The 18,476-nt window shown below is 41.0% G+C and overlaps 1 protein-coding gene across 1 annotated transcript; it reads left to right on the plus strand.

The window, feature by feature from the left end:
• The first annotated feature begins 2,588 nt into the window (after positions 1–2,588).
• On the plus strand, positions 2,589–17,924 carry LOC111852063 (adrenodoxin-like). The gene is made up of 4 exons (XM_023827572.2): positions 2,589–2,901; positions 9,913–10,037; positions 17,064–17,193; positions 17,725–17,924. The coding sequence occupies exons 1-4, from the start codon at positions 2,648–2,650 to the stop codon at positions 17,843–17,845; spliced, it is 630 nt and encodes a 209-aa protein (XP_023683340.2). The 5' UTR covers positions 2,589–2,647; the 3' UTR covers positions 17,846–17,924.
• The last annotated feature ends 552 nt before the right edge of the window (positions 17,925–18,476 follow it).

The following is an 18,476-nucleotide window of genomic DNA, read 5'->3' on the forward strand; positions in this document are numbered from 1 at the left end:
AAGGGCAGCAAAATGAAAGTATAGTGATAATAATCAATAATAATCAGGTTACTAAAGGTCAGCATACAGAACACAGTCAAACAATGAATACCAATAGAAGAAAGCACAGATAAAAAGGGTACTGTCAAAGATAATCCCCATGTTCTTAGCCTGAGGAGAACAAGCTACTGAGGAACCATCAACAGAGAGTGAAAAACTTGGAAAGAGTATACTAGGAACCCATAAGGAGAATCTCTGTCTTGTTGCTATTGAGTTTGTGAAAGTTAGAGGAAAAGCATGTAGGCAATCGGTGAACCAAGAGGGTGGAAGGGCAGAGTCAGGCTTGGCGGACATATAGAGCTGTATATTGTCTGCATAACAGTGGAAATTTATACCAGATTTCCTAAAAATTGAGCAATATGGTAATATATTGAATGAAGGATTTTCAGAACAAAAATACATATGTGGTACTACCATAATATGCCAAACCCCTGAGGTGAATGAGGTGGGATGTGTAGCTTTCACATAGTCTGACTTGAGTAAACTAGGATGACCAGGTCTTCAAAGTCCAACACCGGGACACTTGCAAAGCATGTGTGTGTTGGTTGAACTATGTTTGCGGCACATACTGTAAAAGCTCAGTTACTACTCCAGTACAAATCATGAACAAATATCCACTGCGCGGCCAAAAAAAAGGTCGCAATTTGAATTTATATCAGCAAATACTTAAGTGGATAACTGGATCATTATTACAGCTCAGCGTTATGCAGCAATAAAGTGAAGTCAGCTGAGTACCTGAATCTACTGAATGGCCAGGTTATACCTCCATCCATCATCAATGGATTTTTTCCCTCCCTGTTGGCATGGGCATATTCCAGGACAAGAATGCCAAGATTCATTGGGTTCGAATTGTCGAAGAGTGGTTCAGGGAGCATGAGGAATAACTTTCACATATGACTTGGTCACCACAGAGTTGTGACCTTAACCTCATTGAAGGTCTTTGGGATGTGCTGAAGGAGGCTTTATGGAGTGGTTCAACTCACTTGTCAATACAGGATCTCGGTGAAAAATGAATGCAAATCTGGATTAAAAAAAAGGGTGAGATGTTGCATAAGCTTCTGGAAACAATGCCATGACAAATGTGCACCATAATCAAAGCTAAAGGCGGTCCAACGAAAAATTCAAATGGCGACTTTTTTTTTGGTTGGGCAGTGTAGTAACTGCATGAAATACATGAACTATTATGATTAATTAACATGGGGTCAGTATGTACCCAACATTAGTTTCTACATTATTTGTGCCCCCTCAAGTAAATGTTTGCCAAACTTTTTTTTAGATTGGCAGTGTGTTAAAACCAGTGCATAGACCAATTGTTAGGTCTATATTATTTTTTTTTATTTCAGGGCATAATTTGAAATTGGGACTTACCAGGTGAAACCAGGACGTCGGGTCTCCCTAGGTAAACTCCTGCAGAAAAGCTATCCACATTGTCAGTGCCCAGTCAAATCAACTGTGCTTACAATGTGCGGTGCATGTATAGACATAACATTACAATATCAGACAGCATTTAGGAAAACAGCAGACTCACGCATAGGAAAATGGTGAAAGACTTATTGCCATATGTATGAAGTACAGGATGTACTAAAATACAATGAAATTCTTACTTTCCCATAATGCATAAACAAGTCTTATGCCTTCTGAAGAGCAAGGACCCAGGCTATTTCCAGATAAAATTTGGTCAACTTTTGCTGTACCATTTCAAGAAAATTCACTTTGAATTCATAGTTTTATGTGCATTTGGTTATATGAGCCAATTTTGACAGAACAATTCTCAGAATTTTCTCATAATCCTTAAGTTGTATACCTTCTGAAAGGCAAGGGCTCAAGCCATTTCCAAGGGGTTAAAGCAGTGGTTTCCAAACGTTTTCTGTCAGGCCCCCGTTTTGCGGATAATAAGATTTTTCGTGCCCCCACAAGCACAAACACAGATTAATCTCTCTCTGTACTCACTAAAGATTCCTGAAGGAAATATTAGTTCATCTATTATTATGTCATGGCATTAATTGTGAACATGCAGAGTGTATTCCAGAAAGCGGGTTAGCGTTTAAACCTTAATTCCCACGTCAATGAGCCTTGTTCTTGATCCTCAAAGTTGCAAGCAGCATTTCTGGAACCATATTATTTAAGTAATCTTAAACTCATTGAAGTGGGAATTAAGGTTTAAACCCTAAACCCCTTTATGGAATACCCTCTGCATGTTCACAATTAATGCCATGACATAATAATAGATGTACTAATATTTCCTTCAGGAATCTTTAGTGAGTACAGAGGGAGAATTATCTGTCTGTTCGAGTAGGTGGGGGCACGTAAATCATATTATCCGCAAAAGGGAGACCTTGAAGAAAGTTAGAAACCACTGCTTTAACCTCCTTTTCCACAAAATTACAATCAACCGGTTACTGTAACTAGTCAAATGGGCATCTAACATTTTGATCCCGTATAGTATCAACAATACAACATTAATAATACATAATTACTGCTTATTTTGTTAATGAGTTTTGGTGCGTTTAAAATGGAAATGTATAGCCAATCTCGGTAATCTGTACTTTACACGGCGTTACGCAACATACTAGGAAGCGAAGAATGAAGGGCAAGTGGCACACAGCGCATGAATAAGCAGTACTACATTTGCGTTTGGGGACACTGCGACTCGGGCACTAAAACATTATTTCGTTTCTTAAGCCTAAAAATGTCATCGGCATGCATACGTCGGACGCTGGTTGCTGTCTCGCAGAGTTTTATACCATCGAGCTGTAATTTTTTAGCTTTCGGTTTGCATTTTTCTCCGTCACCGGCTGCACGGGACCGACAAACGGCCTACACTAATAACCGACGCTTCAGCTCCTTCACCCGGATACTGAGGTACGCAATCCTCGGTCTTGGTTTCAGGCAAGCGGCTACACACTTTTAGTGCCGCGAGTAGTAGATTTAGTCGATAGGGATATTTTACATGTTTTAACTCATATTAAAAATAGTTCATCAAAATCTGTTCAAGATTCTTCATAGCTGTCTTTCACATTTTACAAGCCAGCTTCCATTAGTAGTCGGTAACTACCGTTAAAACGTAACGTTACAGTGTGTCCTAGTACATTCCATTAATATGCGGTATGTAACGATGCCAAGTGTCAGCACGAGTAAAAACATGAGCTATTATTTTAAAATTTAGTAAATAGTCTCCACTGTCCACTTAGTAAAATGGTTGAAAGAGACAGCTAGTTAATTCACTTTACAAGACCGGTGTAGATCGGGATGGTAAACTTAGTTAAATTTTAAGTTCCATCAAGACATTAATCATAGTGTGTTATGCTACGACGGTGGCAAATAACAGAGACAGTTAAATAACTTTGGAAATTCAACTTTCATCTACTTCAGGAAATGCACTTTGACTCAATGGGCGGGCATTATTTGTCCGTTCGTGTAACATAGTGAAGTTATAGGAAGCTTAAATTTGGATTAGCAAGCATTGTTGGCATTTAGTGGTTTGTGAGAACAGTATTAGATTTGTGAGTCATTCTTGAGATGTCTGCGTTGTGATAGCTGCTTCATTTGTCTGGATTTAATTAAGTTTGGTAATACCAGTCGTTTACATTTTTCATAGGCTCTTGAACATTCGAATTGCAGCGCATATACAAAATGTAATTGCTTGTTTCTACGAAGAAGATGCGTGTTACTTTAAGACTCCACATGAGATGGTTACTGAGACTGGATGTTTTCTATATGGTGTTTAATTAATTTAATTAGTTAATCAAATGCATAATAGCTGAGTTGGAACAGTCAAACATATACAATGAATATTCCTGAATCTTGCCTTTGACAAGCAATTCAATATTTATTTTTCTGATTACTTTATGATTGATTTCTTTGTTTAACCAGCTTAGTCCGATTAACAAAGTTTTTATAAGTGAGACCTGATCAAGACAGGCAATAGACAGAACTGGATGTAAAAAAAAACTGACAGAATAACAGAAGGTCAACACTACAAAATCAACACAGGATAAAAGTTCTAAGACAACAACTAAGCTAAAAATATAATTGATACATTATTGATCCCCATGGAGAAATTCTTTTTACGCCTCCCCCAACTTGCTGTCTTTAGGTGAGAGCAAGCTGGCCACAAAGAGCAGTCACCTGTTGTGGTGCCCAGGGAGCTGGGGGTTAAGGGCCTTACTTAAGGACTCGCAGATGTGCCAAGGCTGGGCTTGAGCCAGCCTTCTGATAACAGGCACATAGGCTTAGCCCACGGAACCACACACTGTAAAAATGAAAGCACAGAAAAATAAATGTCCAAATAATTCAGAGAATTACAGAGACAAGGCCAACTAACTGTAGAATACAATGTACTATGTATGTAGGATCTGCAATTAGTACTGAACCTTAAGGTTCCACAATGAATAATATCCAGTGTTTGAAGACAATGAGCTGATGCATTCTTATCACCGTAATCAATGACCGTTAAACATGTGGCTTCAAAAAGATTTAGTTTTACATAAAACAAGAAGTAACATTTTGTTCTTAAGATAATAATAATAGAAAAAACTGCTTCACTTACAACCTTTGCACAAAGTTCTGTACAGTATATGGAGCTTAAAGAAAAGCTGGTTATCGGTTTAGTATTTAGGATTTTTAAACTACCTTAATTCATTGTTCTGGTAATAACAATACACTGATATAATTCCCTTAATATTGGAAACAGCCTTAAGTTTGTTTTTCTGTTTCTCCTTCATTCAGGTCAAGCTTTATATGGCAAAACTGCATTTTTACGATTAAAAACAGATAGTCAAAGGCCTTATTAAGTGAACTGCAATTTATAACAGCATCATCAACATAAAAAGTTTTATCCCTGTTGATTTATATATAGTAGATTAATTCTGACCTGTAAGTGATCCCTGCTGGATAACCTTACAAACTGGTAACATCTCAGATGTAAGACCTTCAGGATGGCCTTAATGTTATCTGTAAGACCAATCCACTGCAGTATCATAAAAGGCTCTTCATTTTAAGGAAGTATTCTTATGATAGACACTATGAAAGGCTCTAGAAAATAAAAATGAGAGCAAAGATGTTTCTTATTAACTAAAACTTTGACGTCATTTGCAAGTTTAATGGAAATAATGACTATAACACTGATTTTTTTTCTTTTCTGAACCCTGACCAATATTTTGATTGAATGTCATTACATCACATTTATTTACTTAGCAGAAACCTTTTTTCAAGGCCACCTACACATGAGGATCACAGGTCAGGGTCAGTCAGTGCCCCTAAAGCAATTGCAGTTGAGGACCTTGCTCAACCGTCTAATGGTGAACTTACTCTTCCAGCCACCATTGACCATCTGATGACAGGTACACTGAGTCCTAACCCACAGAGCCACTTGCTGCTTCTGTTCAAATACTGCTGCAGCTCTACGCTTGTCAGAGAGTCAGAACGCTTGTTGGGCTAAAATTGTTCAGCATTGTTGCAGGATCCCTTTACCAGGGGCACAACATAAGCAGTCTTTCATTCATTAGGATATTTATTTGTAGCCAGGGACAGATTAAAAATGAGTAAAAAAAAAAATCTGCAGCTATTTTTAAAAAGTGTTTCCTGTGGATGAAGAGGTTTGGAATGGGGGCAATGTGATGGGGAGGGGGAGGTGGCACTAATGTAAAAAATGCCGTTGGGGGTGGTCGCCGTCAGACCGTTGTTGTACATGTCTTTTATATATTATTGTTTATTGATGGCATGAAGCAAAACAAATACTTAATAATTAATTCAAATTTAAGCTAGTTAATTATCAGTGACAGTAATATATTTCTAAATTAAGTCCTCAACAGTTTGCTGCTCTCTAGTGCTTCATGCAGCATCATAACAACAGCCTCTGCAGTGCACACAGCCTAAAAGCCTAGTTCATACTTTACTTTTCCGCATTCGCTTTAGTGCCCTTCCCCGGCTGGGGATGGTCGTCCGTACGGCAGTGAATACGGATGGTTGTGGTCGGTGTATGCATGCATTCAGCAGTGATATTCCACCATGACCAGAAGAGGGCAGATGTATTGTAACAAACACAAATACAAGCATTGTAGTGAAACAGGTAAACTATTATGAACAGTTTACAAGTTATTAGTCAAGACTTAGGCAGTATTATGGCGTTCCACATATTTTGAAATCCATCCATCCATTTTCCACCGCTTATCCGGGGTCGATTAATGGGGGCAGCAGTCTAAGCAAGGATGGCCAGACGTCCCACTCACCAGCCACATCCTCCAGCTCTTCTGGGGGGATACCAAGGCGTTCCCAAGCCAGCCGAGAGATATAATCTGTCCAGCGTGTCCTGGTTCTGCCATGGGCCCTATCCCAGTTGGACATGCCCCGAAACACCTCCCCAGGGAGCCATCCGGGAGGTGTCCTAGATAGATGCCTGAACCACCTCAACTGGCTCCTTTTGATGCGGAGGAGCAGCGGCTCTACTTTGAGCTTCTCCCGAATGTGTGAGCTCCTCACCCTCTCTAAGGCTGAGCCCAGCCACCCTGAGGAGGAAGCTCATTTCGGCCACTTGTATCCACGATCTCATTCTTTCGATCACTACCCAGAGCTCACGAATATGCTGCTTTTGCATAAGCGCTGCATGCGTTCTCTGAGACAATCATAATCATCTTCATCATTGCTGTTTAAATCATTCCTAGACGGGTTTGTGAGAAATTCTTTTGGCTTTATAATTACCCCAGTGTTTTGTCACAACAAAATCGCATACAGTGTGCTGTCCTAGTATATTAAACAAAATACTTTTTAAATTTCTGGTCATGTGATCCTGATCTTTTTGTTGTATCTGTTCTTCTGACCAGATTGCCCATCACCATGGTGTTGGATTAGATGATTGGTTGGATACATGTTTTTTTTTTTTTCTTCTGTGGCGACTAAGATTTTGGTGTGGCGGGCATCATGGAGAAATGTTACCAGTGACAACACTGGATTCCAAATCATTTACTGGTTACTCTTTTTTACTGGTTACACTAACATTTAATCTGTTCTTTCAATGGTTCGTGTTTGGGAATTTAGTTCAGTTTGTTAATTTTGTCATTTTTTAAATCTGTTACTCTTGCCCTGGACTTTGATTAAATGTTTTTAAGTATAGAAATAAATGGTAATACAGTGGTACCTCGGTTCTCTAACTCATTAGAACTCGAATTTCTTGAAAGTCGAACAAACCAGTTTGACCTAGAACTCGATCTGAATATCAGAAGTCGAACCGTGAATGCTGACCTAATATAAATTGTACGTGCCAGGAAATGAGTCATACTACAATGCAATTCTTACTTGAATGCCTTCACAGACTGGACGATTAACCAAATAAAGCAGCGCAACATTACAGTAACTAACAATAAATAAACCACTAACTTACGTGTACTATTAGAGCATTTATGTCATTTATTTAAACTTTATTTTACCAGGTAAATTAACTGAAAACCAGTTCTCACTGCTTTACGTGATATTCGGGAGAATTAGATTACGCATCGGAACTGCCTGGGATACAAACGTCATGCTTGTAACTAAACTCTTCAGCCAATAAGTGCAAAGGTGTGTCGTCACGGAGGCGGTTACAGTTTGTGCAGCCAGGTGAGAGGTCGCAATGCATCTAACCGTAATGCATTGCATCAGGATCAGAATGCGTTGCTTTAAGCCAGCGCTGTAAGCAAGTCGAACGCACCCAATGACCGGACTGGGGAAACAAACTGAAACGCGGACTTAATACAGAGGACTAATGACAACAACCAGAAACAGCTGATCACATGGGGATCCCACACAAGGTTAACGAGGGGCGTGGCACACGGAAGGAGCGGACGAACGGGGCAGAACAGGGGTAATGTTGGGATAAGATCTTTATCGTTTTGGAAGCCATTAAGAAGACAAATGCTCTTCTTGTTATATCCTGTTCATTTTGTGTCTAAATGCTAAAAAAAAAAATACTTAGGTGTAATTTTGGGGGGCCGGGAACCAATGAATTGGTTTTCCATTATTTCTTATGGGAAAAATACGATCAGAACTCAAACTTTTTAGGATTCGATCCGGAGTCCGGAATGGATTAAGTTCGAGAACCGAGGTACCACTGTATAATGAAACTGAATAGCTATCACAAAGGCAAATTCAACAGTTTAAACAATAGAGTTGCATAATTTGTCAGTATTCGAACCAATTAAAAAATAGACAAAATGAATATATTAAGGTAATGAATTATGTGTTAGAGGATGATTCATACACTAACAGTAATGAATGTTATGTTTTCTGTAAGTTATGAGTAATGAGTGTGTTGATCTATTATATGACACCGCCACCTCATGTATGTTAGGATTGGAACATTTTAATTTTACACTTCTCCTCACTTCCTGTTGACTCAAAAAGAAAAGATGTTCAAGTAGTTGCAGAGGATTACCTACCAGCAGTGTTGTGCCTCAACAGTTCTGAGCTGGTGAAGTTTCTGGAACAGTGTTTAGCTGTTTGGATAGCTAGCCTCTTTAAAATAGTGACATCAAAGCAATGAACATTGCAGCATGGTATTTAATCTGTTTTGGGCCCTTAGTTTAGATATGGGATTCTTCTAAATATGGGTGTTGAGGCAGAGGAACTTATCATTTCTTGCTGTGGTTGTATGTTGCTTGATCTGTGCTAGTGATTTCCCTCAAATGGTGGAGTGAGACTGAGTAATGCTTGCTGTCTTTTCTTCTGTTACACGTATGTATTTTCTCTCCAGCTTTTCTGTTTTCAGTTGTGCAGCCATTTTCAAAAGGCCCTTTTTTTGCTGTTTATATTTAAGGCAAATAAAATTGAAAGAATATATAATAGAGATACAAACACTTTGCTCAACATATGATACGAAATGTCTCATTCTTCTGTAAAATATTGTATTGATAACTTATAATATTTACATAATAATCGCTTGTAGTAATGGGTTTCTAAAGTGTGGACTCAAGGAGGTTCAAACCATGAAGCATCTATAGAATTTTAACATAAGGAGAGCCATATCTTGTGCCTCTTTAATCTTCCTTTCTTTGTGCTGTGTGTTGCATTTTGGGTAGACAAACTCTATTTACAGCATTAATGTAGTCTTGGAAGAAGTATTTGGAAAGGCTATGGTAATGAAAATCAGCCTCAGACAAATGAATTTTGTACAAAATTGGGTTTGTTTATGAAATCCAAAATATTGTTGTTTAATGAATATATTTATTTTCAACAATTTCTAAATGTATTTTTATTTAAAATTTTGATTTATTTCAAAATTAGACTTATCCAGCGTATTGTTATTCACACCGTAATGGGTTTTCAGTGAAAATTGCAGAATATGTGTAAACGTTAGGAAATGGCCTGATACTTGCATATTACATGAAACGGTTTTCACAGGCTAACAAATAATCGTAAAATATACATCCATCCAAGGGTGTAGGGTTGATTTCAACATTTGTAGGGACCAAATCAGCTCCGAACCCCCATCTCCCCAAACCCACGTTATTGACACTAGAGGGCATCAAACACCAACTTTCCTTGAATTTTAAAACAATTGAAGGCAAACTTTGATCCCTAAGAGGGTATTGTGCCATTAAGATAGGGAAGATTTTTTTGAGAGAAAAGTAACAAAAAATATTCAGATTTTTTATTACTTTTGTGATTGAAAGATGTATGGATGGAATTGGCACTGGCTTTTTCCAATGTGAACATTTGCTAGTTGATGCCAGTTTGCGAATATATCGACCATGTAAAGATCATTTACACTGGAGAAATCATATAACTGTCCCTCATTTATGGTAATTTGTAACAATTTTTAACAACTATGCAAAGGGAAACTAGAAAATAAGCTTACTAGTGTATAAATAATACTTGATGTTTTTATGTTTTCTAATACAGGTCAGAAAACAAGGTGACAGTCAATTTTATCAATCGCGATGGACAGAAGATAACTGTGAAAGCGGCTCCTGGTGACTCTCTACTTGACGTTGTCATTGAACAGAACTTAGACATTGATGGATTTGGTGAGTCACCTCTTCACACGCACACACATGCACAAATATATGCACACTAATGCATGCATGCTTTGAGCTCACATTTTGCTTTTTGTTTTTAGCTTAAGGTTAAAATAAAATGCTACACTGTTGAATGGAAATATTAAGGCCAAGCACCTCTTAGGTAAAGCTCAGAGATCCCCAGAGAAGCAAATTCTGCTTCCCATACTTCCATGCTATTAAAGGACTCTCACAAACTGAGAGTGTTGGGCATTGAATGTGAATGGAATGTCCTAATGTTACCGTGTGGTCTGTGTAGCCTGAAGGTGACACTGGAAAAGTGAAAGCCCGCTCTGCTTGGTGGGGGGGCACTTCCTGCCTCGGTATGGTGACGTGTGACATTCAGAGTTAGGACAGGCAGAATGTTTCCTTAGATGTTCCAGGATATCGGTAAAAATTCATTTGACTTTCATTCAGTATTACAGAATTTCCAGCATATGACTATTTATCTAACTTTGTACCAGTTTAAATGCTAGTAACTTTTCTAGGATAATTCAGGCACTTGAATTTAAGGCCTGGGTGAGGAACCTGACGAAGTGCGGCTCATTTTTCCTTCATATTAACTGCAGGGTTTTGGGAGACAAGGTTGGGAAAATACATGGATCCCCTGCAGGTTTCATATCTAGAGGACAGTTCAAAAGCAGGCCTCTCTGCTGTGTGTTTTTAATATCAACATTGCATGTTATGCACGTGCATTTGTCACATTGCAAGGACTGTGATAGTCAGCTGGTTTAAGACCATTGATTAGTTTTGCTAAAACATTTTTACTCTGTCATACAAAAGAACTTGGCAAGCTTTGCAATTTTAAGGATTATTCCTTTTCAAGTTTATCTAGTGTATGTTAAAAAATCAATGTAAAGTTTACCACCACTGCATTTGCATAAGTTCATAGTTATTTTTATTATTGCTGTTTGTGAGAAATTTTGCAAAAGTCAGTGAGAAGGAGAAAAGCAACCAAAAGACATTTGTGTTCCACTGTATGGAAATTATTTGGATTCGATTGGAGACGATATTTAGCAAAAACAAGTCATTTGTCGGCACTGATTTGTGTCTGCACAACACGTGGCAATGCCACCAGCTTATTTCACCAATTCTCTTGGTAGATAATAAGTAACTATTACCATGTCGTCGTCCTCCCCCCCAGTTGAAAAATATCAAGAAAACGTAGTAAGCGGGGCAGGTGCTTTTATTATCCAAAGACTACTTCCGTTCAATACACTTGTCCTTTTTTGGGTCAAATTAGACTATATGTATGAGTCATATTTAAAAATGGTTTGTATCTTTTGCTGAGTAGATCAGCTCCTTGGACTATGGTGGCTTCCTGGGTGATTTTTCTGATTAATCAGAGGTGTTCAGTTGTGTTCTTCCCTGATTTTCTTCATTTGGACCTGGGTTTGAACCATTACGAAGTGAGCCAGATATTTCATAATCAGAATCAGAATTCACTCTTTCGGCCAGGTACAACTGCATGTACTAAGAATTTGTTTTGGCTTTATTGGTGCTTACATTCACAGAACATAAATTAAGAAAAATAGATAAGTAGAAATAAAGTATTAGAATAAAGGAATAAAATAGTGCAGAGCAGTGCAAGCTGTGCAATATATTAAGAATAATTATAATTAATTATATAATTATGGAGCCGACACCTTATCGTGGTGGAGGGGTTTGCGTGTTCCAATGATCCCAGGAGCTAAGTTGCCCGGGGCTTTATGCCCCTGGTAGGGTCTCCCAAGGCAAACAGGTCCTGGGTGAGGAACCAGACGAAGTGCGGCTCATTAGACCCCTTATGATGAGTAAAAACATGGATTCACATTTTTCCTTGCCCAGATGCGGGTCACTGGACCCCCACCTGGAGCCAGGCCTGGGGGTGGAGCTCGATAGCGAGCGCCTGGTAGCCAGGCCTGCACCCATGGGGCCTGGTCGGGCACAGCCCGAAGAAGGCACGAGGGTCCCCCCTCCAATGGGTTCACCACCTGTAGGAGGGACCAAAGGGGTCTGGTGCAGTGTGAGTTGGGCAGTGGCCGAAGGTGGGGATCTTGGTGGGCCGATCCTTGGCTGCAGAAGCTGGCTCTAGGGACATGGAATGTCATCTCTCTGGCGGGGAAGGAGCCTGAACTGGTGGATGTTGCGGGGCTGTCTTGGTTGACTCGCATCTGCAGCATCACGTGGACATCGGGGGCAGTGCCTCTAGACTGGCAGACCGGGGTGGTGGTCCCCCTCTTTAAGAAGGGGGACCAGAGGGTGTGCTCCAACTATAGGGGGATCACACTCCTCAGCCTCCCTGGTAAGGTCTATTCTGGGGTCCTGGAGAGGAGGGTCCGTCGGATAGTCGAACCTCGGATTCAGGAGGAGCAGTGTGGTTTTCGCCCTGGCCGTGGAACAGTGGACCAGCTCTATACTCTCGGCAGGGTCCTGGATGGTGCGTGAGATTTGCCCAACCAGTCTACATTTGCTTTGTGGACTTCCTGGTGAGGGTTGGACTCCACCAGGACTGCCCTTTGTCACCGATTCTGTTCATAGCTTTTATGGACAGAATTTCTAGGCGCAGCCAGGGCGTTGAGGGTGTCCATTTTGGTGACCTCAGGATTGGGTCTCTGCTTTTTGCAGATTATGTGGTTCTGTTGGCTTCATCGGACCGTGACCTTCGGCTCTCACTGGAGCAGTTTGCAGCCGAGTGTAAAGTGGCTGGGATGAAAATCAGCACCTCCAAATCCGAGACCATGGTCCTCAGCCGGAAAAGGGTGGAGTGCTCTCTCTGGGTCTGAGAGGGAGTCTCGGGGTCTTGTTCACGAGTGAGGGAAGGATGGAGCGGGAGATCGACAGGCGGATCGGTGCGGCATCAGCAGTCATGCGGGCGCTGCATCAGTCTGTCATGGTGAAGAAGGAGCTGAGCCAAAAGGCAAAGCTCTCGATTTACCAGTCGATCTACGTTCCTACCCTCACCTTTGGTCATGAGCTGTGGGTAGTGACCGAAAGAACGAGGTCGCGAATACAAGTGGCCAAAATGAGTTTCCTCCACAGGGTGGCTGGGCTCTCCCTTAGAGATAGGGTGAGGAGCTCGGTCATTTGGGAGAGTAGAGCCGCATCGAGAGGAGCCAGATGAGGTGGCTCGGGCATCTGCTCAGGATGCCTCCTGGACGCCTCCCTGGTGAGGTGTTCTGGGCATGTCCCACTGGGAGGAGGCCCCGGGGAAGACCCAGGGCTCGCTGGAGAGACCATGTCTCTCGGCTGGGCTGGGAACGCCTCGGGATTCCCCTGGAAGTGCTAGACTAAGTGGCTGGGGAGAGGGAAGTCTGGGTTTCCCTGCTTAGACTGCTGCCCCCGCAACCCAACCCGGAAAAGCGGTAGGAGATGGATGGATGGATGGACGGACATTAAAGGGATCAGAGGTATATTGAATATCCATCCATTCATTTTCTGTAACCGTTTGTCCTATTCAGGGTTGCAGGGGGTCTGTAGCCCAGAGGCCATTGGTGCAAGGCAAGGAATAACCCAGGATGGGGCACCAACCCATTGCAGGGCACACTCACACACCATTTGCTCATACATGGGCAATTTGGGAGCTCCAGTTAACCTCATCTTATTTTTTGACTGAGGGGCGGGGGGACCAGAGTACCTGGAGGAAACCCCATGATGACATTGCTAACCACTCCACCACCATGCTGCTCCAAATATTGGAATATAAAAGCACGAAAACATATGATGTCCAATAGATGAAAAAGATGTACAAAGATGTGTGCAGAGTGAGTGGTGGAGTGACAGAGGCACTGCTGAAGGGAAGAAGCTGTTTTGTGGCCTGTAGTTTTGGTCTTGATTAGGGCTGGGCGATAAAACGATTACGATATGTATCGCGATAGACACGTGATCGATATCAATAAAAAATGTGTTCGATAAAACATTCGATATTTTTTATTCTTCGTCGGAAGAAAACAGAGGTTGCGAAGCTAGTTTGGATCCGAACAGGTGTTCCGGGCAATTCGGTTTCCCTATGTTTCCCCTGTCTATCGGGAAATAATGTTTCCCCTAATATTAAATCAAAGAGGTATGTGAAATGTCTGAAAATCACTCAAGTACATTATTACATGTGAATACTGTATTGTTATTAGTACCGAGGCCCAGAGTTGCTGTATACCTGTTTTAACAGGGGGGAACCAAATATCCTGGATGTCAGGAAATAATGTTTCTCCTAATATTTAGGCAAATATGTATGTGGGATGTCTGAAAATCACTCAGGTACAGTATTACATGCGAATACAGTAGTTCGTCACGCATAATATAGTCTTATAAGAAATACTATACCGTTTTCATCAAGAAATATCTCTATCCAGCGAATTAAATACTTTCATTTATTATCAGTAAAAACAAAAAACATGTGATGTTTTAAAATATGTGGCTTGTTTACCTCAAGAGCTTCGTAAAAAGACATGAAAACAACAGCGAAACCGTGTACAAATCAGCGCGCGACAGGGGAAACATAGGGAAACTGAATTGCCCGGAACACCGGAAACGCAGCTGTCATAAATGGTCGTAGCACAGCAAAACAACTGCTTTATGGAAGTTCTGCCGGTTTTTTGTGAATCACTGTGACGGTCGCCTCGCCCTTCCCTAACGCCGCTCGCCCCCCGTCTCCTGAATATTAAGTTATAGGTCTGTATCCTTTCGGTTTGTATGTGTCATGTTGTCCGGTTTTTCGCGTATCCCGTGTTTCGTTTCGAGTCTGCCGTGTCTTTGTTTCCCCTTCTCTCTTTCCTCTCTGTGTTTACGGCGCACTTCCGGGTTCCGGCTCCCTACGTATCGCGTCTTCCTCGTTAGTGTTTGCATGTGTGTCTTTTCCTAGCACAAAACCTGGACTGAAAATATACTTGAATAGTTCAACTTCAAGTATGATTAGAGTAAGAATAACTTGAAGAGTTACTTTTTCATATTTCTGCAGGTTTTATATTTCAAACAATGTTACTGTACTGTATCAGGTTTGTTTTTTTATATTACAGATGTACTGTATCTCAGTCTACGTCAGTTTTATTTATGTTTACAAAACACTGCACATATTTTAAAAACACTTTATTTTCCATGGTTGTTGACATGTTTAAAATAAAAATGTTTAAATGTAATATATTTTTCTCCTGGTCTTTATTTTAAATGGGTCATAAAAAATGTCAATAATTATCGATATCGACCGATATGAAACACTCATATCGTGATACAGTTTTCAGTCATATCGCCCAGCCCTAGTCTTGATAGATCCGAGTCTCTTGCTGGAGGGTAGTTTTTTGAACAGTCCATGTCCAGGATGGGAGGAATCAGCCATAAGCTTTCCTGCCTGCGTCAGGGTTCTGGAGGCGTGTAGGTCCTGAAGGGATAGGAGATTGCAGCCAATCACCTTCTTTGCAAAGTAGATGATGCGCTGCAGTCTGCCCTTGTCCTTGGCAGTGGCAGCAGCATACCAGATGGTAATGGAGCAGGCGAGGATGGACTTGATGATGGCTGTGTAGAAGTACACCATTATTTTCCTTGGCAGACTGAACTTCTTCAGCTGCCGTAGGAAGTGTGTCCTTTGGTGGGCCTTTTTGATGATCGAGCTGATGTTCAGATGCCACCTGAGATCCTGGGAGATGATGATGCCCAGGAAATGGAAGGACTCCGCTGTGTTGACCAGGGATTCGTGAAGAGTGATGCAGAGTGGAACTGGGTTGCGCCTGAAGTCCACTACCATCTCTACTGTCTTTAAAGTATTGAACTCCAGATTATTCTGGCTGCACCAGGTCACCAGATGATGAATTTCTCTCCTCTAGATAGATTCATCCCTATCAGAGATGAGTCCAGTGATGGAGCTTGACGGAATCATGGCTGGTTGTGTGCAGGGGAGAACAGCAGGGGCGACAGGATGCAGCCTTGCAGGGAACCAGTGCTTATGATCAGGGAATCGGAGATGGGCTTCCCCAGCTTGATTTGATTATTTCCTAGCAGGAATCCTGCATCAGAGGCTCAGTTTTGTCTAGCAGGCATTAAAGAGCAAGTCATTTTCAAAGTCATGTTGTCTTGCTCTGGTGAGCTGAGGTCTTCTTGTTTTCTCCTTGCAGTCCCTGTATATCCTATTACAGATGTAATTTCATAATGAAGTAGTATAATGGTCTTGAATTGAAATTTATTGCTCAATCCCAGCTGATACAAAAAACGTCCCTGTTACTGAATCTTTTGAGCTGAGTGATGCTGCACAAAAACAAAAAACACTGTTACATAACCATGACCTGAGATCCAAATCAAATCACTGTAACCAAGTGCAAAGTGCATTTACCCTCTGTTGACTATAGTCTAGAGGGCGTCTGGGTTATGAATCACAGCCAAGGTGGATTGTTGAGCTGAGGTTATGTCACATGTGTCCCTTGCTTGGTAACCTGTATGTGAACCCTCTCCCTAACTCGATACCTCCAAAAACAGGGTTGTCTCAGCAATGTGTCTGTACTTTGTGTTGCTAATCCCTGATTTGTCTCCCCTAGATTGCATACCTGTCCACCAATTAGTCTGAATCCACTTTCACGTTAGCAGCTGTCATGTGATATCTGTGCAAGTTTTGAAATATATTTCATATAATTAAAAACAAAAAACACATACAGTATATAGCAATAGTTTTTTTAAAAACTCACCCTATTACTCACCTTATCCAGTTAACAGTGGAATGGGCAAGGTTGGTTCACTAATGGTGGTTGATTTAGTGAAAATTAAATACCTTTTCCCAGATGATGAGGATTTAAGACTGCACAATAGGAGCATCATGGAATATTGCATGGAGGGACTAAAATCTTTACATACTGCAATATGTTGAGTACTGTGATGTGATGCTTCCAACAAAAATGGTTAAACGGAGGAACAGGAGATGCTGATTTCTTTGTAAGTGCGGCGCTGTTCTGGAGAGCGGGTGAGCGGGGCTTAGGATGGCAGGATTTTGGGCTCCAAGGGTTTCTCCATAAATAGCATGCTATGCTGTGTTGTCACCAGGTGCCTGTGAGGGAACTCTGGCTTGTTCCACTTGTCACCTGATCTTCGAGGAGGATGTCTACAACAAGCTTGGGCCAATCACAGATGAGGAGATGGACATGCTGGATCTGGCCTATGGGCTGACCGATACGTGAGTAGTAGCTGCTGATAACACGTGACTGTGCCGACAATAGCTTTGGTTTCAAAAGCAACATCACTGAACAACCACGGACTCCAGGTGCAAAACAGTTTGTCAAATCTGATTATGGATCCTTAAGTAACCTGTCATAAGTGGATTATCGGATTATTGTAAGCAAAGGAGTTGACTTACATTGTGATGCATTGGATAGGTGATGTTTTCTTCTGTTTGGATGTAAATTTGTTTCTTATTGTGTATAGCTATGTTTTATTGAGCTTTAGCTACCGCCTGACACTATCATGGATTGCTGCTTTGGAATTTTCTGAGTGTGTAACTGCACTGTTTCAAATGACCAGAGCACATGTCACGCTTAGCATTGTCCTCACTGGTTTATAATTCCTTATGTCTTCATGAGTCCTTATTACTGTAATAAGATGACAGAAGAGTAGACTGAGCAAAAAAAGGTTTATTTGTTTAATTTATAAAGCTGGTGCTTCCCATGACTCCCAATGTTTTATAAGCATAGTTCCTCTCTCTTGCCAGGTCTCGTCTTGGTTGCCAGATCTGCCTCACGAAGTCCCTGGAAGGAATAACAGTTCGTGTACCAGACAGTGCCGTGGACATCCGGCAGCCCACCGATGCAGGCACATCCAGCTCAGCTTAGATTCCCTGAATGAACACAGCTCAGCTGTGACTAGACTGCCCCTGTAATGGATAATTATATAAATATGATTTCACATGAATTACAGTGGTCCTATAATGACTTGAATCCGTGGTGTCAGTTGTGCAGGTTTATGATGTTGCAGAAATCTGACTGAACCTGCATATATAGCCTATGTTGCACAGAAGGGACATCGATGGGCTTTGGGAAAGATATGGATTTCTAATTAAGTTGTGTCAAGGTCAACAAATTTAGAGTCAGGTAACTGTGGGTTACAATGATAATAGGCTGCAGGGGGACCGGCAGCATTTATAATGATATACAGGTTTGTGAAACGTCCTTCCGTCCACAAGCTGTGCTGATTTTCGAGTTTCTACACGCCTCTGTTTGTCATACTGATGACCATTCAAAACAAACAAACAAAACTCAAAGGCAAACAAAGAACAAGGGCCAGTTTTAGTTTGTTTTAGCACAGCATTGCTTAAAAATGGATGTATTTTATTTTTGGAAATCAAATAGAAAGTAAAATTAACTTTACCTCTTGCATAAGCTCACGTAGTATAAGTATACTCTTTTAAAAAGCTACAGTTTTTAAGTGATTAAAAAAATTCTAAACAAAATGTGTCCAAGCTGA

This window comes from Paramormyrops kingsleyae, chromosome 16, assembly GCF_048594095.1.
Source record: "Paramormyrops kingsleyae isolate MSU_618 chromosome 16, PKINGS_0.4, whole genome shotgun sequence".
Lineage (NCBI taxonomy): Eukaryota > Metazoa > Chordata > Actinopteri > Osteoglossiformes > Mormyridae > Paramormyrops > Paramormyrops kingsleyae.

Bases quoted from the DNA above. Each gene is read 5' to 3' on its own strand.
- LOC111852063 (XM_023827572.2), top strand. From the start codon at position 2,648: ATGAATAAGCAGTACTACATTTGCGTTTGGGGACACTGCGACTCGGGC. The intron at 10,038-17,063 runs GTGAGTCACCTC...TGTTGTCACCAG, and splicing joins CTTAGACATTGATGGATTTG to GTGCCTGTGAGGGAACTCTG. The intron at 17,194-17,724 runs GTGAGTAGTAGC...CTCTCTTGCCAG, and splicing joins GCCTATGGGCTGACCGATAC to GTCTCGTCTTGGTTGCCAGA.